This window comes from Phalacrocorax aristotelis, chromosome 14 (genome assembly GCF_949628215.1).
Source record: "Phalacrocorax aristotelis chromosome 14, bGulAri2.1, whole genome shotgun sequence".
Taxonomy (NCBI): Eukaryota; Metazoa; Chordata; class Aves; order Suliformes; family Phalacrocoracidae; genus Phalacrocorax; species Phalacrocorax aristotelis.
The window spans coordinates 7314285-7336568 of NC_134289.1; the positions used below are offsets into that span (position 1 = coordinate 7314285).

At 43.0% G+C, this 22284-nt stretch overlaps 1 protein-coding gene across 2 annotated transcripts in view; it reads left to right on the forward strand.

Annotated features, from left to right (window-relative positions):
* The window catches only part of RTKN2 (rhotekin 2), a 38007-nt gene extending 27009 nt beyond the window's left edge, over window positions 1-10998 (forward strand). The window contains exons 10-13 of one of the 2 annotated variants that reach the window (XM_075109724.1): window positions 699-864; window positions 2754-2861; window positions 4363-4431; window positions 10561-10998. In XM_075109724.1, coding sequence (XP_074965825.1) covers window positions 699-864; window positions 2754-2861; window positions 4363-4431; window positions 10561-10631 — 414 coding nt within the window. In that variant the 3' untranslated portion in view covers window positions 10632-10998. Of the gene's footprint in view, window positions 1-698; window positions 865-2753; window positions 2862-4362; window positions 6451-10560 lie in introns of those variants that run through there. The other variant, XM_075109723.1, reaches the window with a different exon arrangement.
* Window positions 10999-22284: the final 11286 nt, after the last annotated feature.

Consider the following 22284-nt stretch of genomic DNA (forward strand, 5'->3'; position numbering starts at 1 on the left):
TTTCCATATAACTCTCCTTAATTAAGGCAAAACTAAAATGTCTATTTGGAAATGGCAAATAGGTTTATTTTTACAGTAAAGCAAGTTTTTTCATGCTGCTAGTTTGTTCTGGCAGAACCTTATGAGTAACTGCTACAAGTGCTCCTTTAAATGTGGACTAGAAAAGTTAGTTTTTAAATTTCCTATCACTGTAGTATTATCCCTGAACGTTCTGATTCACTAAGATGAACATAAAATAGATACAAGTCTAGAATATATTGCATAAACAATGGCCCACAAGAAGTACAGTAGGAGACCTAAATAGTAGCTGTAACAATGTGGTGTCCAGCTGAAGATTTCAGAGAAAGGGAGCTGCTTGCTGTAATTTTAGATTACTCATTAACTACTGTGGAGAAGGATGAGCTGGTGGAGGCAGAGGGAGGGGAAACATAGAATGTACATTCTATAATTCGGAACTAAACTGTAGTAATTCTGCTCCATTCCCTTATTTTTCATATTATATGCCATTTTAATAGTTTTATGAGAAAACATTCTTATAAGCAGTTCTTGACACTAGTTCCTTTTTTTTTTCTAATTGGAAATTAATCTGGATTAGATAAAAAAGCCAAATGATACCTCCCTTACACCGACATTGGCCATAAGGTGATGCCAGTGTGGAGCTGAATCAAGAACTCATTACTACAGTCTGTTGTTCCTAGGAAACCAGAATTCGAGCTGTGGATAAGGACTCCAAGAGAAGAACTAATAACTTCTCTGTTATCAACCCTGTGTCTGGAGAGGCTGTGATGCAACTTTTTGCTACTGACAGTAGGGAAGAACTTCATAAGTGGATGGAGGCTTTCTGGCAGCACTTCTTTGATATGAGTAAGTAAGCAGGCAGTGCTGGCAGCGTGCCCTCCAAGTGGGGTGTTATGTAACATCAAGGGATCTTGGGACAATTTGAATTGGAATTGCCTCATAAGCCTTTGTTTGCAACGATGAGAGGAAAAATATTCTTTGGGATAATATTGGGTGTTCAGTCTGGGGTTTTGCAGGAAACCAGAAGCAGAACATGTCCATCAATCTCAAAAGAACTTGGTCTTTTTTAGCAGTGTTTGAGATAATTTTTGTAAGGTAAATTCTCACCATCTCTTCCCCCACTGTAGCAGGAAGAGTCCACCTCTGCCTGGGAATCCTACCAGTAGTTTGTTGGTTTTGTGAAATTCTACAAGTATGAAACCTTTGGGTGTGGAAGCCTTAGTGGGAAGTGTTGAGGATGCTGGATTCATCTGGGGCCGTGGCTAGGATGCAGATTCAGCCAGCTCTTCCAAGTAGGCACATGTATATGGGATTTCCTCGCTCAGCAGTATTATGGATGAATTAAATTGCAATTTGTTGCAGTAGGGATTACTTGATTCTGTTGGTAATTCCAAGGTTTTGGTATCCCTTGTCACAGGGGAATATGCTCACCTAGCCACACTCTGATCGGTCATGCAAATACACACTGCTTACTTGAACCTGGTAAAAGCTGTACCCGAGGCTTTGTAACAGGTGATGTAAATGAGATGATAAATTGGTACCCTGATCCTTTGGCTAACCTCTGGAACACCACTAGTCTTACATGACAGAAGAGACTCATTTATTGATGCATAACAGTGAAATGGTATTGGAGTAGTATACTGTGGTGTGTTTAACACCAAATATTTATTATAAGAACTATATAGATTTGTCTTTTTCCTCTGCTTTAATAGTTTGACTCACAGGTTTATTGAGAGTAGAAAACAACTGTCAGTTATTATGCTGTCATTAACAAGGTATAGTTGGTTCCTGATAGTAATTTTTATCAGGTCAGAAACCAGAACCAGGTCAATTAATGAAATATCAGCCTTTAGTCAGAGGCCACACCAATAAAATCCGTGAATTGAGGTTGTGGAAACTCAGTGTTTTAGCTCATATTTCTAGTCCTTCCTAGCTCTGATTTAAAATGAGAAAAGACTCTATCAATTAAAGAAACACACCAAGCAAAAACTAGGGCATCCTCTTTAAATTAGCCATAGAGTGGGGCAAAAGAACTACTACTTATTCATTATAGATAGAATACCCATGGATTTCTTGAAACATTTTCCTTAGGTTCAGAAAAAATGGGTCACTTGGCATTTAAATGCCTTTTTTCTTCCCTGGTTCTAAAATTCTCTTAAAATTAATGTGCTCAGAAAACTTGGAATGATTGGTATGAACAAAGTAATTTTTACTGTGTCTTGTTTTCCTTAAGGTCAAAATCTATTAATAGAAAGAGAGGTTTCCTTGTCTGCTAAGGGATAAAAGGCAAGTTATCCTCTATTAAAGACAGAATGTTCCTTTACTATAACATCGTAACATAGTTGTATAATATCCAGCTTCAGTATATTGGAGGTTGTCCCCGATAACTTTATGAGGCTTCCCTAACCTTAAATTATTATTTTTTTAAGCATTTTTTCCTGATGAATTTGTACTGTGTTTGGGGATTTGAAGGCATATTATGATATTTAACCTTAATAGTGTAGCAGTACTGCTAGGATGCTTAAAATAAAGGTAGTAGCTTATGACCTTTATGCTAAGAGAACAAGTACAGAGTTGAAAATACAAATGCATCCTGAGCATTCCTGCTAAACAAAAGTAAATGCTTACTGTTTAGCATTGCTTTGGAGATAGTTTCCTAACACAACCTAATAACTTCAATTTTTTTCAAGCTGAAGTGTTTAAGTTCCAGTCATTGTTCTCTTTTTCTCTCTCAGGCCAGTGGAAACATTGTTGTGAAGAACTTATGAAAATTGAGATTATGTCACCACGGAAACCACCTTTGTTCTTGACAAAAGAAGCGACCTCCGTCTACCATGATATGAGTAAGTGGGATTTGTCTTTTCAAGTTGCAGGGTAGCAGAAACAACATTGTCTGTATTCAGATGGCTTCTGGTGTTGATGTTGAAACACTGAGTTTTTCAAGGACAATTCAGACAATGGAAGAGCAACATAATTGCATACCAAGGAGTTTGTATTAAATCTGAATTTGTAATAGCACAAATAATGAATACATTTTTATACCTTCAGCCAAAAAAATCTGCAATCTGAACTGTAACTAGGGAGCCCTGAACACATTCAAAAAAGCTGTCACTAGAAATAAACACTCGAGTAGTATAAAGCTCAGGAAATGTAAAGGAAAAATAGTCCAGTCTGCAAACCAGTAATGTCTTTAACTAGTTGCATGAAATTAATTTGCTGTTCTTAAAGCTATTTAAAGGCTTACCTAATATAACTTACCTAAGTGTTTGGTCTTTGGTAATGATGTTGAAAAATATGCTTGGAAAATCTTGCTAGCATATATCTGAGACTTGTATTTTTAGTGCAAAATGGTATGCAGCAGGATTATTTTAATAGTTTCATTACAGAAATAATATTTACAGACTAGAAAAAGTAGGTCACTTTGTTTTAATGGATCCGATACAGTATTGGCTGAGAAACGCTGTACAACTATAAATGCCTGACTGCTTGCTGCTTGAGATTGGAACTGTGAAGATGCTCAAAATGCCATGTGGGTCATTGGGTTACTGTGCATCAGGGCACTGAACAGTCAAGAGAGTTCCAACTAAACTGTGAATGCAGAGCAGAAAGGCAGTAAATCAACTATATGGAAGTTTTATGAAGGTAACAACAGCATAATTCTACTGATACTCAAGTACATCAGTGAGGAGCAGAACACAAACTCTTAATATACCAGTTTTTTTTCTGCTTATTTATAGTATTTTTAGGTAAAATCCTGTGTTTAAAATGTGTTGAAAATCATTAACGTGAGGCCTGAAATAGGAAAGATATTGCTGCTGTTTGAGGCTAGTATTACTGCAGTATGCATAGAAAACTCAACCTAAGGGATAAGAAATGGGGCAAGACAGTCTTAAAGCACGTAAAGAAAAACTATATATATGAAGATGTCCCATTTTCTGCAGGCTGGAGGCACAAGAATATTTAGCCATAGACTTTTTCATGGGCCTTCTGTGAATTGAAATTTTCAAAGCACTATACAACAAAATATGTTTACTATCTAATACATATAGGTTTCCTAGTTGTACACTATTATTCCTACTTTTACTTGGAAAGAAATATCGATGCCTACCTTGTTGCCTCGACGCCAGCTATCACAAAATCCCAGTTCCCTCCTTTCACCTCAGTTCTCTCTTTGAAAGCATATGAAATCTTTTCCATTTCATCCATTAATACTCTTAGTAGTAGTCCAGACTTCATGAGGCATGGTTAATAGTTTTGTATTCTGAACAGTAATAATGAAATAGGTCGCCGTCAAATAATTGGTAGCATTTTAATCCGAGTTAATTGCTGTCCCTAAAATTACAGGCATTGATTCTCCAGTGAAACATGAGGGCTTAGCTGATATCATACAAAGAAAAATTGAAGAGAGTGATGGTGAGTTCCTGCTTGGCCAGCAAAAAGAGTCTGCATCTTCCCTATGGGCTTCACTCTTTGATGGATCTCATGAGATGGTTGTTCAGAAAAACATGCATCTGGGCCCAAAAAGAGATAATACAAGTCCTAATAATAGCAGAGGAAAGAAGAGAAGAGCTCCGCCTCCACCCTCTGATAAGTCACCATACAGTGCAAAAGCACAGGTGGACACAGAGCAACTGGGCAAGGAAAACTGGGGGACGTCTGACTGCGCATCTGCTAGTAGTTCTGCTTTTGATTCAAAGGTATCTCTGAAAACACAGCAGTTGCAGACACCCGTTGCCGCTCCTCGCAAAATTGGTCCTTACAGAAAAAGCAGTTTAGCTGCCCATGGGAATCCCATTTCACTGATAAACAAGATGGAGTCTGAAACCAAACCAGTACCAAGCCCTAGAAAGAAATGCATCACAGAAATGCTAGACCCTAGATCATGGTTGCAGCCATGAACATCAAAACTAGCTTAGAAGAGTCCCTGGAATTTTAAGTTTCTCAGCCTTCTACTATAACTCTTGAGTAAAAATAGATTTTAGCGTATAGCTTTAACTATTGAGGCTAAAGTTTTGGTTTTAGTTTTTTTTCTTTTAGCCAGGGCATTACTATTAGCTGCAGTCTCAGCTGTACTCATTATCGCTGACATCTAAATAATTGCAGTAGTAACAGGGGGAGTTATCTCTGTCTGAAATAACGGTACTACTTCTGAAAAGAATGGTTCAGTACTTTCCCCTTGAAAAAAACAGCAGTGTTCAGGGTAACTCGGTGTCCCTGCAGCAGGGGTGTTACTGTTGCCTTCTACTAGTCCCTCAGATTAGCCCATCTGCAGCTCCTCAGACTAGTCAAGTGGGAATTTCATATGCATTCCACACAGATCTTGCAAAGCTGATTTTCTTGGGCTCTGTGCTTGGCTTCACCTAAAATATTCTTATCTCTCCCCCACTGCTTATGAGATCATTTACTATGAAAAGTTATTGTGCTCTTTTGAATGGCTCTGTAACTGTAGGAATTTCTGAAGCAGTCCTGTCAATTTGGTGTGGGATCTCCCAAGTCCTTGCTGGTGCATGCACTGTCCGAATAGACCAGGATCAGTCTTGCGCGTTCACAGATAATCCATCACTGCTGCTTATTTCGGACTAACAGGAACATTTAAAAGCAGTACTGTGTAAGAACACCTATTCAGGATTTCATTTCTATGGTTGATTTTTGACAAATGGGGCTCTAGCATAGCTTTGCCTTTGTGGAGCCTCTCAGCTGTTCCTGGTAGGTAGCTAGTTTGGAAACACGGCAGTGTTACTGGTAAACAAATAGGGTTTTTTTCACCACTCATTCTTTCTGAAATAGAGAATAAGTACTTCAGGTGAAAATATTGAACTATGATATTCTTCCATCAGACTGTTCACCATTTTTGTAAGAAGCGTAGGTTATTGGGGCACCTGCAAAACATCTCTTGCTTATGGAAAAAAATCTGTTCTCCTGGATCTACAGCTTAAATATCCAACCCTTTCCTTGGTTGATGCGTTTATCTCAGATGCTGGAACTTATCCAAGAGCAAAGGTCTGCTTGCAGATCTCCCTGTAGAGCCTTGGTGTTCAGACCTGTGTTGAGAGAGCCATATCAGCTGATGTATACGTACAGTTCTTTTTGCCTTTTTTTTTTTTTTTTTTTTCTAAAGTGCAGATGCCTTTGGGAGCTTTACCATTTCTCCAGAAGATGTTGTTTGCATGGTTGGTTGGTTGGTTTTATCTATTTTTTTGTCTTCTGCTAAGCTCTTGGCTGCACAGCTGTAAAGGTATCTGCTGGGTTCCCTCAGTAGCTCATTGGCTATTTGGGATGGGGCTTGAGAGGCAGGTTTCACTTACAAATCCTTTCACAGGATTATAGCCCTTCATTTCTAGAATGTCCTTATTCATTCTTCATTTAATCACATTCCATTTTCCCTCTGAAACAACCATAATCATTCTTACAATAAATCATGCTGTTACTTAAGTGGATGGTTTGTGAATGGTTTATAAATAGGAACAGAAAAACTGAAGAATAACTACATGATTATGTAAATCAGACACGGTCGACTAAGTGGACTGTGCAACTCTGAACAAGAAATAGGGAAAATAAACAGGGGGAAAAAAAGGCATTTTTTCCAAAATGCACCTGCAGTTGATTTAGTTTTAAATCTAGCCTTAAATGTTACTGTGCTCTGGAAAGAAAGAATACCTTTTTCCTGGTAACCCCTTTCCATTTAGTTGTTATATTTCAAAATAAATCTCATAAATATACAAGGCAAGAAGGCACCATAATGAGGATTTATTTTTAAATTCAACAGGCCATTGAATTTCAACAAGCAGTTTCTCTATTAAATTCAGTGGCTTTGTTTTGAACTGAACATACATATTTTAGGAAGGCATTTAATATTAATTTAAAGTCTTCAAGTGATGAGAATTCACTCATACCTCCTGTTGCAATAGTTAATTACCCCAGGTACATTTTTACTTGATTTTCTATTTGCATTTCTAGCTCCACCTTAAGTTATTTTTGGTCTTTTTATGCATTTGATTGCTTATATTGATCTCTGTAGTATCAGCTTTTCTAATTGCTTATGTGTAGTTATAAATCATGATTATGTCCCTTTTAACCTTTTCCCTGATGAGATGTACTGAATTCCTTAACTTTCTTATGGCAATGAATGTTATCCAAGACTAATTAATCCTCATGTTCGTCTCTGTACTTCTCATGTATTGAAATATTTTTAAGTATGACATCTGAATTAGATGCCACATGTCAATAGTGATCCATCAGGACTATATAGAGGCATAACGTGATCCTTTTACCATGATTAATATCACCCTCCCCTTTTTCCTCAAAAATTGTTACATTTTTTTGTGGAAGCATTGCCTTTGATGCTGACTTTTATGGCTCAAGTCCTCTTCAAAGTCTTTTTCAAGAATGCGGTACATCATCCTCTTATTATCCTACCTCATTTTTTTCTTAGAAATATACACTGTATTGTACTAGCATTAAAATAGTGCTCATGAAGTGATCCAGATTGCTCTGTGTAAGTGACCTGTCCTCATTCTTTACTACTCCAGCAGTTTGTGTGTCCTTTGCAAATTTATTGCAAGTGATTTTTACAGTTTCTTCCAGATCATTGATTTTCAAAATTGAATGCAAGGCAAGGTTTGGAGAGAGAGGTGATAAGTTTTTATTATATCAGTGACATGGGTAGGGGGGTGGGGAAAAGCAAACAGACAGGCCATTGACTTCATGTCCCTTTTTTCCCAGAGCCTTTAAAAAATTGAATAAGATGGGCCATGACTATACTTCTGGCTGATTCCCTGTTAACACTGCATTTTGAAATCAGTTTTCTGTCTTCAATATAACCCTCTATATTGATTTGACCTAGTACTGATATCTTAAAGAAAATGACAAGTTCACCTGGTTTTCAGTAGGTGACTTGGGGTTCTTACGGGTAACACCTCAGAACAGGTGCCTCTGCAAGTCAAACTTCGTATATCAAAGAGTAAAGTGCAAGTGGTTGTTCAAGACCTATTCTTTATGAAGCTGTGGTGACTGACACTTTAAATCTATCCTTTAATTAGACTCATATGAGCCAATTCACTATATTGCCCTGATCACCACTAAGCAAACTAGGCCATTAGTTACCCTGATCATCCTGCTTCAGAGCAACAGTGGTGTTCTTATGGTCCTGTGAAACGTTATGGTAGTGTTGAGACTTGTTTAACTAATTGCACATTTAGGCTCCTACAGCTGGAAAGGCTTCTGCTACCGAATGTAGTTTCTGTTATTTTAAAGAACCACTTTCTAATCCCTATTATGAAGCATCAGTTGACTTCAGGTTTTTTACTTGGAATTTATTGTTACTTTTTTTTCCCCACCTTCTGTATTGCCATTTATTATTGCCTTCGCATCTTTTGTTACGCAAAGTTGGTTTAACTGAGGAAAAACTGCAGGCTACCAGCGAATGTTTATCTTAGCTATACAGTAAAGTCAGCTGTAGGAAATACATTTGTACTTGCTTTTGTCTACAGAAGAGAACATAAATATTAATAATAAAAAAAACCACAAATTTAGGAGTATAATTAGAAGTTATATCTGTGAGGAAAACTGATATTTTTTGGCTTTTCCATATAGTGACAAATTATAATACTCTATTAGTGGTACTGGTCCCTTATCATTGCAGAGGCTCGTTCAGAAATTAGAGCTTTTCCTTTTGGTTTTTTTTTCTTCAAGTTTTCCTGACTATAATGAGGATGAATATTCAAAACAGGAATTAAGACCAATAAATTTCTTATACCCAAGCACTCTAATAGGAGCGAGCCAGCTCTGTCGCAGTGTGGTACGGTGGTGCTTTAGACTTTGCACTGAGTCACTTCCCAGGTTCTGGTTTTAAGGAGGTGGCCCAGGGTGGTCGCTGAAGCCCATCTATTGGTAGTGCATGGAGCTGGGGAGCCCTTAGCTTTTGTCCTTCGAGGTGCAGGTGAGGGGGGTCTAGAGGCAGAGAGGTAGAAGGCAGCCTGTTCCTTATGGAAAATGGTGGAAACAGTTTAACTGCTGCTTCTGGGCACTAAAAGAGAATGTACCTGTTAAGCCATCTTATCAGTTGCATTCAATCATGAGGGTGCTGTAATTTCATGACTCAAAATTTCAGTCATCAGAAACCAAAAGTCATTCGATTACCATTTATAAACAATGTCGAAATAGGAAATATTTCACATAGGCACAAGTGACATTAGCCAGCCTCCTGCTGGGAAAGGCTTGGAAGCCAGCAGGCAGCCTGTGGCTTCTCCCAGCCCTTGCGTCCCGTTGCCCCATGTTCACATCTGTGCAGGCAGGTTGGTGTGCCGCTGCCTGGCAGTGCGGTCTGTGGAAAGGCAGTATTTGTTCAGAGACACTGCGCCCACAACAGTTGGCTCAAACTACCCAGTGTGGCATGGTGAAGACATCGGTGGCATCTGCTACTGCTGAACTACACGTGTGATTAGGTACTTTCCTGAGGAATGTCAGGCCTGCTTTGAAAATTGTACCTGCTTGTTCGCTGCTGGAATGAATTAATTGCTGCTTAAAAGCAGAATTAAATAGTAGGATTGCTGTCTTGAAGTTGGGCGGAGACAATAGTCAGCCTGAACTCATCTGGTAGGAAGTACAACTTGAAAGCAATTGCTAGTCCAAACTTGTTCATGTTCTGTGAAATTTGTATCCAACTTTTGAAATATTGACTGAACAAATACTTAATTTAGTAACTTTATGGTGTACCTAATGTCTGCAGCTCTTCACTCGGTCTTGGAACGGTAGATGGTACCTCTTACAATTTTAAAGACATCAGCTTAAAGTGTTTACATTTTAACTAGTATTATGGTGGTTTTTTTTTTCCTATGGTAATTATATTAATAGTTATTTTATGGCAGTTTTTAGATTTTGGAAATACTGTCTTAGTATTCAGATTTGTAATTAATGTAGATTGCCTTAATAGAAAAATGCAGATTTGGACACGAAGGTATTGTGAAATGTTAGAACAGAAATATTTTTTTTTGCTGCTAACCTATTGTATTTCTGTTAAAATATGCAAGTGAAATTAAAAATGTTTCTAGAGTAAAAGGGTTTTGGTGTCATTTTCTTCAGTCTAGAACTACATTAAGCTTTACTCCAGTTTATAAACCATGGGTGACGGCTGCTGTGAAACCGGAGATCTTATGGGTAGCTACTTTTCCACTGGGCCTGCTGAATGTGTCCCTCTAGGCTCGTACTGACAACAGCAAACAGTATTGGCCTCAGCCTTCTGGACTGGAGGAAGGGAGGGAAAACCGCTTGGCAGCTGGCATTGATTGCTCAGCGAGTTGCCCGATGTATCCAACAGATCTCTGTGTGAATATGTAACGTTAGAAATGTTAGCTGAGGTGCACCGTGTTTCCACAAGCGTGCCTGAACGTTGGTTTAGGTGCTGTCTCACTTCTCTCATAGTCTTGCAAGAAAATGTGTCATGAAGCGGATTTACATCATTCCGTCTGCTTTGTAAGGTGACTTCATAAATGCCCGCTGACATGACTAATACCGTCTATTAATTTTATTTTTTTTCTTTCATAGGCAGCCTTGTGCTGGAGGGGAGCTCCTGTTCGCCTCACTGGCTAGAGCTCGGAGTAGCGCTGCTAATCTAAAGCTAACTGTGCCACTCGAGTAAAGTGTTCTTTTGGCCCAATTATCATAAAAGAACTGTAATAAACGTAGAGGGAATTGTTAGACACTTTCATTTTAGAATATTTGACTGATTTAAGAGCCCATGAAAAAAACAAAGTGTGATTGATAATTGCAAGGCAAGCCACATACAGCTGAGTGCTTTAATGAAAGTCATGCTGCAGTTGAAGTTGCCGCAGTTTGCTTTAAGGGATCAGAGTAAAGAAAGATATGATGATCTTTTCATATAACTGTTAGCAAATGGTTATACTATAATCTTTCCATATATGTATTATATATTCACAGAAAAATCTGTTTGTGAGACATCAAAATAAATTGCTTTTCATGGGGAAAAAACAATCTTTCAAGATTTTTATATCAAGATAGCTTTCTGAATGTTCTCTATGTTCCTCCCCAAAGGGAGAAAAGTTATAGTGACTAGTGAAGTGTCTTTCATTCTGTTAAGGCTTTTCTTCACATTTCTATAAACTACTTCCTAAATAGTTACAAAAGAATATAATTTATAACATACATTATCTCACCAGAGGGCTTTTTTTGGCTACTGTCCAGCGTCACCTGTGTGAGAAGGTGATACAGGAATACTTGCCGAAGGAAGTTGCGGAGTTGTGTTGCATACACAGGCAGCTTCGCCCTAGCCCTTAGTAATTACAGGCTTTTTTTATATGCAGACGTGGGAAGCCTTTTGTCCTGTCAAAGTTTCACTGCACATCTGTGTCTGGACATGAATTCATAGTGGCAGTTAAAAGTAAAAAATTGTATTTTTTAAATTACCTAACTTTTGGCATCACTGCTGCCTCATAGACCTTGCAGTTTGATGATATGCCACAAGGGTGTTCTTTCCAAACTTTAAAATTTGGCAAAAGAAAATATGAAAATATACAAGACGGAAAGAGTCAGTAATCCTCCATCACCTTCCTTTTTTTGTTACTGGCTGTAAAGGTGGCACCAAGATGCAGATATCTTTGCTGAAGTTTTTTCATCCCAAAGGCAAACAGCCTTAGTCTTTTCTACCTTTCTTTAGCTTATATTTTCCATTTTCTAATTAGTGTCTATTTCAAAATCCCGCACGTACTTTGATAATATATTTCTTAAGCTGGGTGCCCAGAGCTGAACACGCACTCCTAGCTCGGGGGTGCTCTTGGTTGACACAACATAATATGTGCGTTAGTATTGTCTCTCCATTTAACTGCTCATTCTGCATTAGCAAAAAAACAAACAAAAATGTTTCCATCCCTCCATGGCCAGAATTGCCTGTGTTTAAATAAAGATGCATCTTGGGAAAGAAAAGAAGATGCTAGCGCTGTTATGGTGAGCTTAACATCTGACTGACAAATTTCCCGAAGCAGGAGATGTTATGGATGTGTAGCTGGCACAAGTAAGCTGCTTTGTCCACACAACGTTTGTTTTTCAGATGGCAGCAGCTACTTTACTTCCTTTGGTTTTGAGTGATCATTATTCCTCAGTCCCTCATCTCTGTAGGCAAGGGTCGAGAGATATTTTAAAATAAACTGAGAGCAATTTAACTGACCTTCTCATGATGTGGATGTGTCAGCTGGAGTCACAATCATCGAAGTACTGAGCTGCCAGAGTCTTAGCCTGTGTATCTGGCTTGCAGGAAAATCGAGGGCCTATGGCAACTTTGGTTTTCTTTCTCCTGAACCCTGACTTACTGACTGAATGCAGAGGACAAGGCTGCTCTTCTCCCCAGTGTAACTTTATCTCATGTCGTGGGCAGCGTAGCTCTTCAAACATGGAAGAAACTTTGCTCAAAGTTAGGAGTCTCACGTTTTCTTAAGTAAATGGAAAGCTTTTTTATTAAGGACAAATCCTCATAATGGTATTCTATGCACAGCTCCAGGTCAAACTGGATTTACTATCCCATGCCTTTAATATATCAGGGGTTTTTTTTTAATTTAATAAGAGTTTGTGTGTCTGATAATACATCACATTTTACTCATGACCTCATCAGAAAGTTTCTTAAGTATTTGCTTGATTGTTATCCCTCAGTAAAGAATGGTCTGCTGTCTTGGGACTAACTTGGGTTTAGCCCAGCTCGCACAATAGCCCGTGAAGCCTGCAGACCGACACATGCTTTCCCATTTATCCATTTGAAATAATTGTATAATTCCTTGGCAAGTAAAGTTAGTGATTTCCAAGCATTAATGTGTAACCCGCTGTTTACATTTTTCATAAGGATAAACCAGAACATATCAGTCTTCTGCTACTCTACAGCTTGCTAGAGTGATTAATACAAACTTCGGCAACAATTTGTTTACTTGCCTTTTTCTACACGTTTCCTTCAGCAGGCCAAATCCTCTCAACCCTACCTGCAGAAAAAAAAAGGGAAAGATAGAGCTAATTATTTAGTTTGGCTCCATCTGTCTCTTACTGAAGCATTAAAGAGAGCCAAGGGGTTACTGCAGAAAGAATTACTTGAATCGGGGTACATAGTTACAAGCGTATAAATCCAGTTCGGGCTCTTGCCTATATTAAACAAGAGCCAACGCGAGGGCCATGGCTTCTCAGCTCCTCGCCTATAAACAGGGACAGTAGTGGCCGCAGGTTCCCTCACGCTTTTGGAGTCATCAGTTCTTAGTGGTGCTAGATTTGGCAAAACAGGGCAACGTTTCATGACCGTGACCTAAATGCCGCCATCCCCACAGATTTCTCTGAAAGGGGGGCGTGCAGGAAAGGGAAAAGAATTCCAGTTCTCCCTGTTTCTAGAGAGGTGGTGCTAGCAAAGATATTTTTAACGTAAGAACAGGGCAGTTTTGAAAAGCTGACTCTTAGGAGCTTCATGTGACCCACAGAAGCTCAATTAGGATGTTTTCTGCAAGGCTACCTGACATTATCGCTACCCTCCAGCTTACTGTGCAACTTTTTCAGCTTTTTATAGTGACATAATATTTGGAGATTACATTGTTTAGTCCTTGTACTTCACTTTTGAAACCCCTTACAACAGAGGGTTTTGAACCTTTAAGGTCTCCTTCCCTTTCAGTGTCACTGTAGAAATTAGTCTTATCTGGCAGGAACGTATTTCATCTCAGCTGGTTTGCAAAGCACGGGAGGTACAGCAGCTGAAAGAAGGGAGTGTGGCCTTGTGTTTGGCCAGTGCATTGCGGCTGAGACTTGTCCATGGAGCAGAGCTTGGGCCAGTCTCACGTGAGACACCGTGATCCTCCTCGTGCCGTTGAAGGCGCAGCAGTCACGCCGCTCAATGCCCCACAGACAAAGAAGCTGAAGAAAGATCAGAAGCTCCTTTCCAACTGATGTCTTCAGTACCTGCAGCAAGCTTCAGCAGTGATCCCGCTATTTTCCACAATGCTCTAGTCCCAACGAAGCACCGACATGCACTCGGGATGCAAGCTCTCCTGACACCGCCCTGGGTACGTGGCGGGGAGCGACCGGCGCCGGCACTGCTGCCTTTCCCCAGCGCCCGGCTCCGAGCACCGCTGCGCACTGAGACACTTTTGCCCAGCCAGGGCCGGAGCCAAGACGCTCTGCTTTTTATCCAGCATTTTCGTGCCTTGCTTTGCTTTTTATCCCACTCCAGTGCGATCACAGCAGCTCCCTTCGGGAGAAAGGCTTACAGTGCTTTATAATCATTAAGCCTCACAACACCCCCTGGGTTAATTACTTGTATGGCAGGAGAAGTCAGCCACAGAGATTACATGCATGAAGTAGCCATGTGTCAGCCTTTATGGACCTGCTAGTGCTCAGGTTTGCCCTTTTAGCAGCATCCGATCCTATAATCAAATTACACGTGTAAGTTCTGGTTTTGATAAACTAAAGCTTAGAAGAACAAACACGCAAACGAGCGTTTCCACAGCCTCCAAGGTGCGATCCTCATCGAGTGCTCCCTGGAGCAGGGCTGCAGCTTACCGAGCCGGAGTCCCTCTGGCACTCTCATTCATGCATTCTGTCAAACAACATTTTCTTTGATTTTTATCAAGATCTTCTTGACTGAGATCTTCAAAGCAATTAATTCAGTGCTCTATGATTGCAGCTGCTGAATAATTGTTTGAGTATTTTCTTTCCCAGGGAAGAGATGTAAAATGGTTGCTCCCCTCAATAAACAAGTTGTCAAATGTGATTAGCTAATGGACCTGTAATCATGCGCTAGCATAAAGGTAAGGATTTGGTAAGTGCAATGTGAAAATGTGTATTTAAATTAAAGCTATAGGGGAAGATTTTCCCATAGGAAATCTTGCTATCAATGCTGAAATAGACTATTTACCATTCATAGTGATTAACTGTAGATCATTAATTAAAGAAAACAAGAGATTAGTCGTCAAGCATTTCAAATTAAAGGTGCATTGATTGAGTTACTTAGAGGTCTGGCTGGGAGATCAGGTTTGTGCCTGGCTCCCCATGCCTGAGTCAGCCGCCCCATGTAACCCAATATGCAGAAGTAAAAGCCTGTTAAAATTAAGGTAAAAAATTTACTGGCCACTATTAAGCTCCAAGAGCCTGAAATGTGATCCTGTGTTCCTAGTCACCCGGCCTGTAAGTCTCCGTACTGCTCTTGGTCAGACGCGCGCTAAGAAGCAGAAACAGAGCGTTCGGGCTCGTTGGTTTGTGGGGGAGAGGGACCGTCTCCTTTTTGGCAAGTGAATGCTGAATTCCAAGCTCAATGCAGTTACAGCAAACACATACTAGAGCTCAAAAAGATAATTAGCTTGTTCTCATCTCTAAATAATAGATCTACCTTTCTCCCAGCTCTTTAGAAGAAACCTCAGGCAATCCTGCAGTGGCACCTGCGGGAAGCCGAAGCCCTGCGCAAAGGAATCTTGCAAGGTTGGGGTGTCCCCCCTCCCCTTTTGGAAATGTACATTCGAGGGTATCATTTCCTAAAAGAGTTGTCCTTGACAGAAAAAGAAAATACTTTTGTGTGTGTGTGTGTGTGTGTGTGTGTGTGTGTTAAAATTGTATCTATTATAGAAATGTAATTCTCCATTTGGGAATTACAAGCAGTAATACAATAATAATAGTTGTTGGTTACCACACACTAATTTCAAACTACTCCAGGCAGCTGCCTTCTGCTTTCTGTGCAATCTCTTAGCATTAGGCTCCAATATAAAATGAAATTACTCTGAACTGTCTGTCAAATTTGACTATTCTTTTAAAATCATGTAGCTGTTACTTACATTATGTAATAGCAACTGGGGTAATTTAATTACTAAGTCATGTACGAGAAATAAGACTTCAGCTTGCAGCCTTCAGGTAATTAACCACCTAACTACTATCAAGAAGAAAATAATCAGGGCACATAATGCTGGAGCAGTGGCCATAGCAAAGCACTTCGCTGGTGACGCACTGCGCAGTCAGCGGCTGCAGGGCCGTTGCTGCTTGTAACCCAAAACCTCCCCCTTCTTTTTTTGATTGCTTTTTGGAGAGCTGGGGCAGGCAAAGCTTTCATGAGCTCAGCAGTGACCATCTCCCCCGATGCTGCCAGGACGAGACACCTTCACGCTCCCAGTCCTCACGTCCCTGATGCACACGTGCCCTGAAGGCAGACGTTTAGGAGTGGGCTGACACTCCTGACCCCGGGAGCCGCGGCGGGCAGTGGGTACCAGGGTTGCTGCCCCGGTGGCCGGGAGCCAAGGCTGGCCATGGTCTGTGGGCTCCCTTGCAGCCCTGCTCCCACCCTTGGGGGGTGCCCCTCTGGCACGAGGGACGATGGCACTGGGTTTCTGCAGGACTCAGGTTTGATGCACCTTCCTTGATGTTTTTCAGAAGACAGGTATTTGACTGGGACTACAGGCTACCAGGTATGTGTTAGTAAAGCTGGTTTATAAGTACAGCTCTTTGCCAAGAATATTCCTCTTTGCTAACCCCGGATCCTAACGCTGAGGGCACTGGCTTGACAAAAGTCATGGAATAGTATTTGTATTGACATTTAGGCTCTTCAGTCAGTAGGTCACACTGCAGGGGCTTTTCTTTTCTCCTCCAAGGCTATTTTATAATGAAACCTGAGATTCATGAATATGGTGTTCTTAGACACAACCCCACAAATTACCTGTTTAAAGCAAAAGCCCTGTGCTTTGGTGTTGGCACGCTTACAGCCTTACCCCACAGTTTTGCTCCAGCATCCCTCCAGCCCCATCTCCTCTGTGACTTACTTCAGAGCCCGTCCCAGTCGCCATCTCCCTCCCAGCCCACTCCCAGTGTCCCAATGGGATATTGTGATTCCTCCCACTCCCACCTCTGCATTTCCTGGTGTGGTATTTGAGAACAGTGGTTACCTAAGAGAGTGTTTCAAGGTACTGGACCTTTTAAAAGTGAGCAGGTCAGCCAAAGGGCGGATCATACACACAAAAATATGGTCAGTTGCAGGACTCCAGCAGCCAGAGCATGATGTCGATGGCCAAATGTCAGGATGCTCGCAATGGTATCCCCCAACCCGGTGAGACCAAGGGTAGCACCAGGTGACGCCTTTGCATAGCCGCATTGCTCACAAAGAGCATCCAGGTTTTCCTTGAAGGCTACGTGCTCGAGCGAGTCCTGCATCCCTTCTTCGCTCACACATTGCTTGAGAGCCGTCCTCGTCCTTGTTAGTATGCAGCTGGTGTGGTTCACCGACTCTGCCAAGCAGAGCTTTTTAATTCTCCCTCGCTGGAGAAAGGAAACTTCTGAACAAGAGAATGATTAATGGGCGGGGTGGGGGGGGGGGAAGGGGGGAAGGGGGGAAGCAAACAAAATTAAAAAAAAGAATAATAAAAACCCTTAATGAAAGTGAAATGATCAAGATTTATGAGGATTCTATGAATTCCTCACACTCGTTCAACGCAGGATTGTGTAAGTTGCAGCACACTGCACTTGGCACAGCTATTAATGAGAATAGCCACGTTTATGCTTTCATTTACGCTGCCTCCATGCCCGGAGGCTCCAAGCACGAGGCCTGTTCACACACGTAAGGAAAAAACAGAAAGGCAGGCCTGAGTAACTCAGGACCAGCTGGAAGGTTTTTGGCTGCGAAGGGTGGGTGCTGCCGGCAGCGCAGCTTGGAGGGGCCGTGCAGGGCAGCTCCGGCACGGGGCAGCTGGGGAGGGGGACGCAAATAGCAGGGCACTACAGTGGAAATGGGTTTTTCACAACACCGCAAAGCGTGGTATTTAGATAAACCCAAGTTTCCCTGGGAAGGCTAACCAGCTCCATTCAGCAGCGTTCACCATAGCCTCGGAAAGGTTTGCCAGGCGCTCATTTTCCTTCCATCCCCTTCACAGCTTTGATGGAAGCCAATGAAATGTTGCCGGTCAGGTTTCTCACCGTGGCTGTGGAGACACAGTCTTCCCATGCTGCTGCAGCGGTAAGCACAAGCCAAACTGCATTAAGGGTGCCTCCAAGCTGCTTGAAATTAGAAACCATTGGAGCACATATACTTTAGCAGGTCTTTTTTTTTCTGGTGAGATTCCAGCAGAGGAGAAGTGCCCGGCTCAGCTGTGAGACGTTTGCAATGAATTGTCATCATATGAAATACTGCACTTGAATAATAGCCCTCCACTCCCCATGACAGTAGCAGTAGATGTTTGAGCATTCTTCTTCTAATAGCTTGGCTTTGCTCTGCATCCCTCATGCTTCCCTTCACCACCAAACTCGCTCTGTCACTGAGGGCGGATAGGGGTGTTAATGGGAGGCTAACCAGGACAGTACAAGCCAGCAGCAGTCAGGTCGTTACAAAGCACAACTCTCCCACAATTATCTTTGTAGGCAGCGCGAGCGCACATTTGTTCAGGGTGGGTCACAGAAGTTCTCCCATGTGGCGAGCTGCAGGGCACCTGGTAGAATCGTTGGGTGTAATAGCTAGAGATGGGCCCGTATGCTGCCTGAGCACAGAGATGGCTCAGCCCTTGCAGACAGAGGCCACGCCTGAACTCCTCTGACGAGCTGAGGTTTGCAGCACGGTCACTCCTCAGCACAGGGATCCAAAGCCCAGACTGCAAACCTTTCTGGACAGGTTTGACGGTCAGATCAAAATGTTGCAGATTAGTACAACATACACCAGAGTGTTTAAGAAGTGGCCGCTCCAGTACACAGAATGTAATTCAGGGGCTGTGAAGAGGCGGGATGGAGGAACAGAGACGGCATCCCTATGTATTCCAGGTAAAAAAATCATCCCAGTGACTTGAGGTTGAAATGTTAAAGCCTTTGTGCTATCTAGTGTGTGCACATACATGTGCATGCACACACAGAGACACATCACACACATGTGTACATGTGTAAGTTTTAGCACTGCCAGCAGACTAGTAAGACACGCACTGGGAGCCCAGACACCCGGGGCTCGTGGGGCGCAGGCTGCCCTGCAGCACAGTCCCAGTGCTTGTAAAACGTGACACCCAGCTTGTGCATCTGCCTGTTGTTTCTCAGCTACGTGATCCAAGAAGTGACACGGTAACTCTTTCCCCTCTTCCTGTTTTCTCAGTTGGATAAGGAAAATTAAATAGAGCAAAATAAAATGGCATGAGCAGAATTTTTCCAATTCTTATGACCATCTGTCTAGATTTTACCAATGGCAAGACTCAGGGCCACTCACCTGGTGAAGACAGCCATGCCAATGAAGCAGTCCTCACTTGGCCATGGGCCACTGTTGCTAGTTTGCCGGCTGCATTTTCTGTGCTGGTCGAGGCGCTGTGCTGTGGCAGGGTGCTGTGTGGCAGTGCCTGGTTCAGCTCTGGATGGTCTGGCACGTGGCGATGGGTACGGCCCTGCAGAGCAACCAGCCTGGGCAGGAGACGCAGCATAGCCATCACGGCATTGTGTAGTGCATTGGTCCAGGAGGCCTAATCAGCCAAGCAGGAGCGCCATGCCTTGTTAGCGCCGTTGACTCAGAGTTATGCTGTGCAACTCAGTTACCCAAGGGGCCCTTACAGAGAGGGCTTGGTGCTGGACCGCAGGGCAGGGGCCCGGGTGTGGGTGCACCCCTGCCTGGCAGCGCAAGCGGCACCCAGCCCTTGGCTGTGGCTGCTCCCACCGGGCGAAGCTGCTCCTCCGGGCACTCTCAGAGCAGCAGGTACTGGTCTGCCTGCTCCAGGGAGAGATGTTCGTCCACAAAAACTGACACACCTTCTTTTGATGGGAGTGAAGAAGTGACATTAAAACAAAAAGTGGTGTGGCACACAAGGGAAAAAAAAATAGAGAGACAAAGAAGGCCTCAGAAAGGGGAAGATTGGAGAGTACATACCTTCTGGTGGACAGGAAGGTTAGCCTCCGATACCTCCCGAAAAGACGGGGGAAGAGTGGCCCTGGCTACAAAACCACTAGGCAGTGCCCATTTCTGCTGGGCATTAAACCTGGGAGGAGGGCGCGTGTCTGCCTGGGATACAGGCAGAGGGTACAAGGAAACCATTGCTGACGATGGTGCTGGCCACGGTATTTCCTATTGCTGAAGCATTTCATCACAATTTATTATTCTGACCTTGCTGCCTGTACTCTGGGTTTCTCCCCTCTTTCTCAGGGTCCAGAGGCTACTGGTGGCTGGTTATGCCTGCTTAGGACACGGGTTTCTCTGGGGAAGCTTTTGGTCATCCTGCCTGCCTGTGGAGCTCACGCATGGCCGCAGCACCCTGCCTAACACAGTCACTGTGTAGTGAGACAGCAAAGCAACCACATGTACAGGAGGCAGTGGAATTTATAAAAACGTTGGTTTTGGAAAGAATAATAAGACTGAAAATTAATAGCGTAGCCAAGCCCTGTTTCGCCAGAGGGAGGAGCGGCGTTGAAGAGTGGGGATGGCACCAAGACCAGGGTGGCACCAGGAGCACAGAGGCCCCAGCCAGCCCACTGGAGAGACAGGGGCCACAAGATTTCTAGTCTGAGTAACCTTGTTGCTTTGTTTGGAGTATCCAGCGTGCAGCTCTAAGTCCTTTGTGTCTGATCCATGTGGAGATGTAGCTCAATTCTAGTAGCCTACAACTCTTTGCCCTTTCTGGGATTTTCATTACATAACCCTATAATGGCCCGTCTGAAAAGCTGAAGCCAGACAGAGCTGGGAACCGCAGTTCCTCACCATGCTGATTTCAGTTCCTTGATCCAGTATTTCCTCTGAATGGAGGAGGCCCGATAATCGATAGGTGCTACAGGCAAGCTATTTAGTGGGACTCCCTCTGAACTTGGATAAATCATTTGACCTCCTTCTGCCTCCATCAATCCCATTGCAAAAGTAGCTTACTGCTGGCTCTAAATGAAGAACAGATGTTCTTTCTGAGCAGAGCTAGCACGCACCAGTGGAGAGAGGGGGAGATAAACAAACAAACAAACAAACAAACACACACACACTCCAACTGCAGCCAGTGGAAAAGACAATTGGTGGCTCCACTCTGGGAGTTGTTCCTCTGTCTCCATCAGCACCTGGAAGCAGAAGACACGGGGAAGACCGAGCGAGTGTTGGGGTAATGACTGCTTTCTCAGAGCTCCCCGTGACCCCACAGATCCTGCAGCTCAAGGCACGCCGATGGAGAGTAAGGGGGTTCAGGGCTTGCCTCTGCAAGGGGTGGTGGTACACCGAGGGGTGAAACTTGAAGGCATTTCATGCCACATTTTAAGTTAACAGAAGCAAATCCCCTTTCCATTGACATATGTAATGCCTTAATGAGTTAACACCCCTGCCTTCCCATTCCTGCTTCAGAGGCCAGCCTCTTCACCACAGCAGTTCGGACCCTTCTGTTCCGCCTTTTATAGCTGCTTTGTGCAAGTTTGGGTCACAGTCGCATCAGCAGCAGCCTTATCAGACATCTGGTTCGGGCTGGAGACCTGTCCACACTGAAATGGATTTGGCTGATCTCACTGAGGTAAACTCATAATGCGGTGGGCTGTTGTCAGGCTTTATTTATTTCAAGTTTATTTTATATCAGCCATTGGGTAGTGTTTGGTTGGGCTGCAATATAGCTCCAGGTGGGAAAATGTAATCCACTCTCCTCCATCCCTTGATGGAGTAGTGCCGGCTTCTCACTTTCATATCAGACAAAATTGCAGCTGAATGAATGATATGCTTTGCCTAATTCAAAAGCTACCATAAATGAAAAGAGACCTGCACAGCAGTTTTTACTGTACACTCCCCCCCCGCCCCGCTCTTCAGCAGGGAATAGGATTTTATTGTGCAATTATCACGTCCTAAGACAAGGCGTCCGCGATGACAAAGCGGACGGATGCTCAGCCGCAGCACGCTTCGGCAGCCTTTTCTGGTTTTGCTGATGGGAGACACTTTTAGTAAGTATTAAAAGATGAAGCGTTTGACAAAATGCTTCACAAAGTCTTTCTCCAAAGGGCCTCTCGTGCTTGTGGAAGGCAGGCTGCCGGATGGTCTACAAGGCCACCTGGCTCCCAGGTCACCCGCCAGCCAGTGCGAGCGCAGGAGTGTCCGTGCAGCCTCCCGGGGAACCTGCCTGCTTTGGCAGCCGCCCGGAGGGCACCGCCTGCGCTTCCTCGCCCCTGGGGACCGGCGGCTTTCACCTGCTGCTCTGTGCACAAATGGCCTCAGCCTGCCACTGCTTCAGGCACACGTCGCACCTGAGTGTTATTTGCTCCTTTGCAGGCACCTTAGCTCAAAAGCCCACGTAGGTGGTTTTCTTTGCTCTACTTAAGCTTTGTTCTGAGTATTAGAAGCTGTAAGATAAAAGA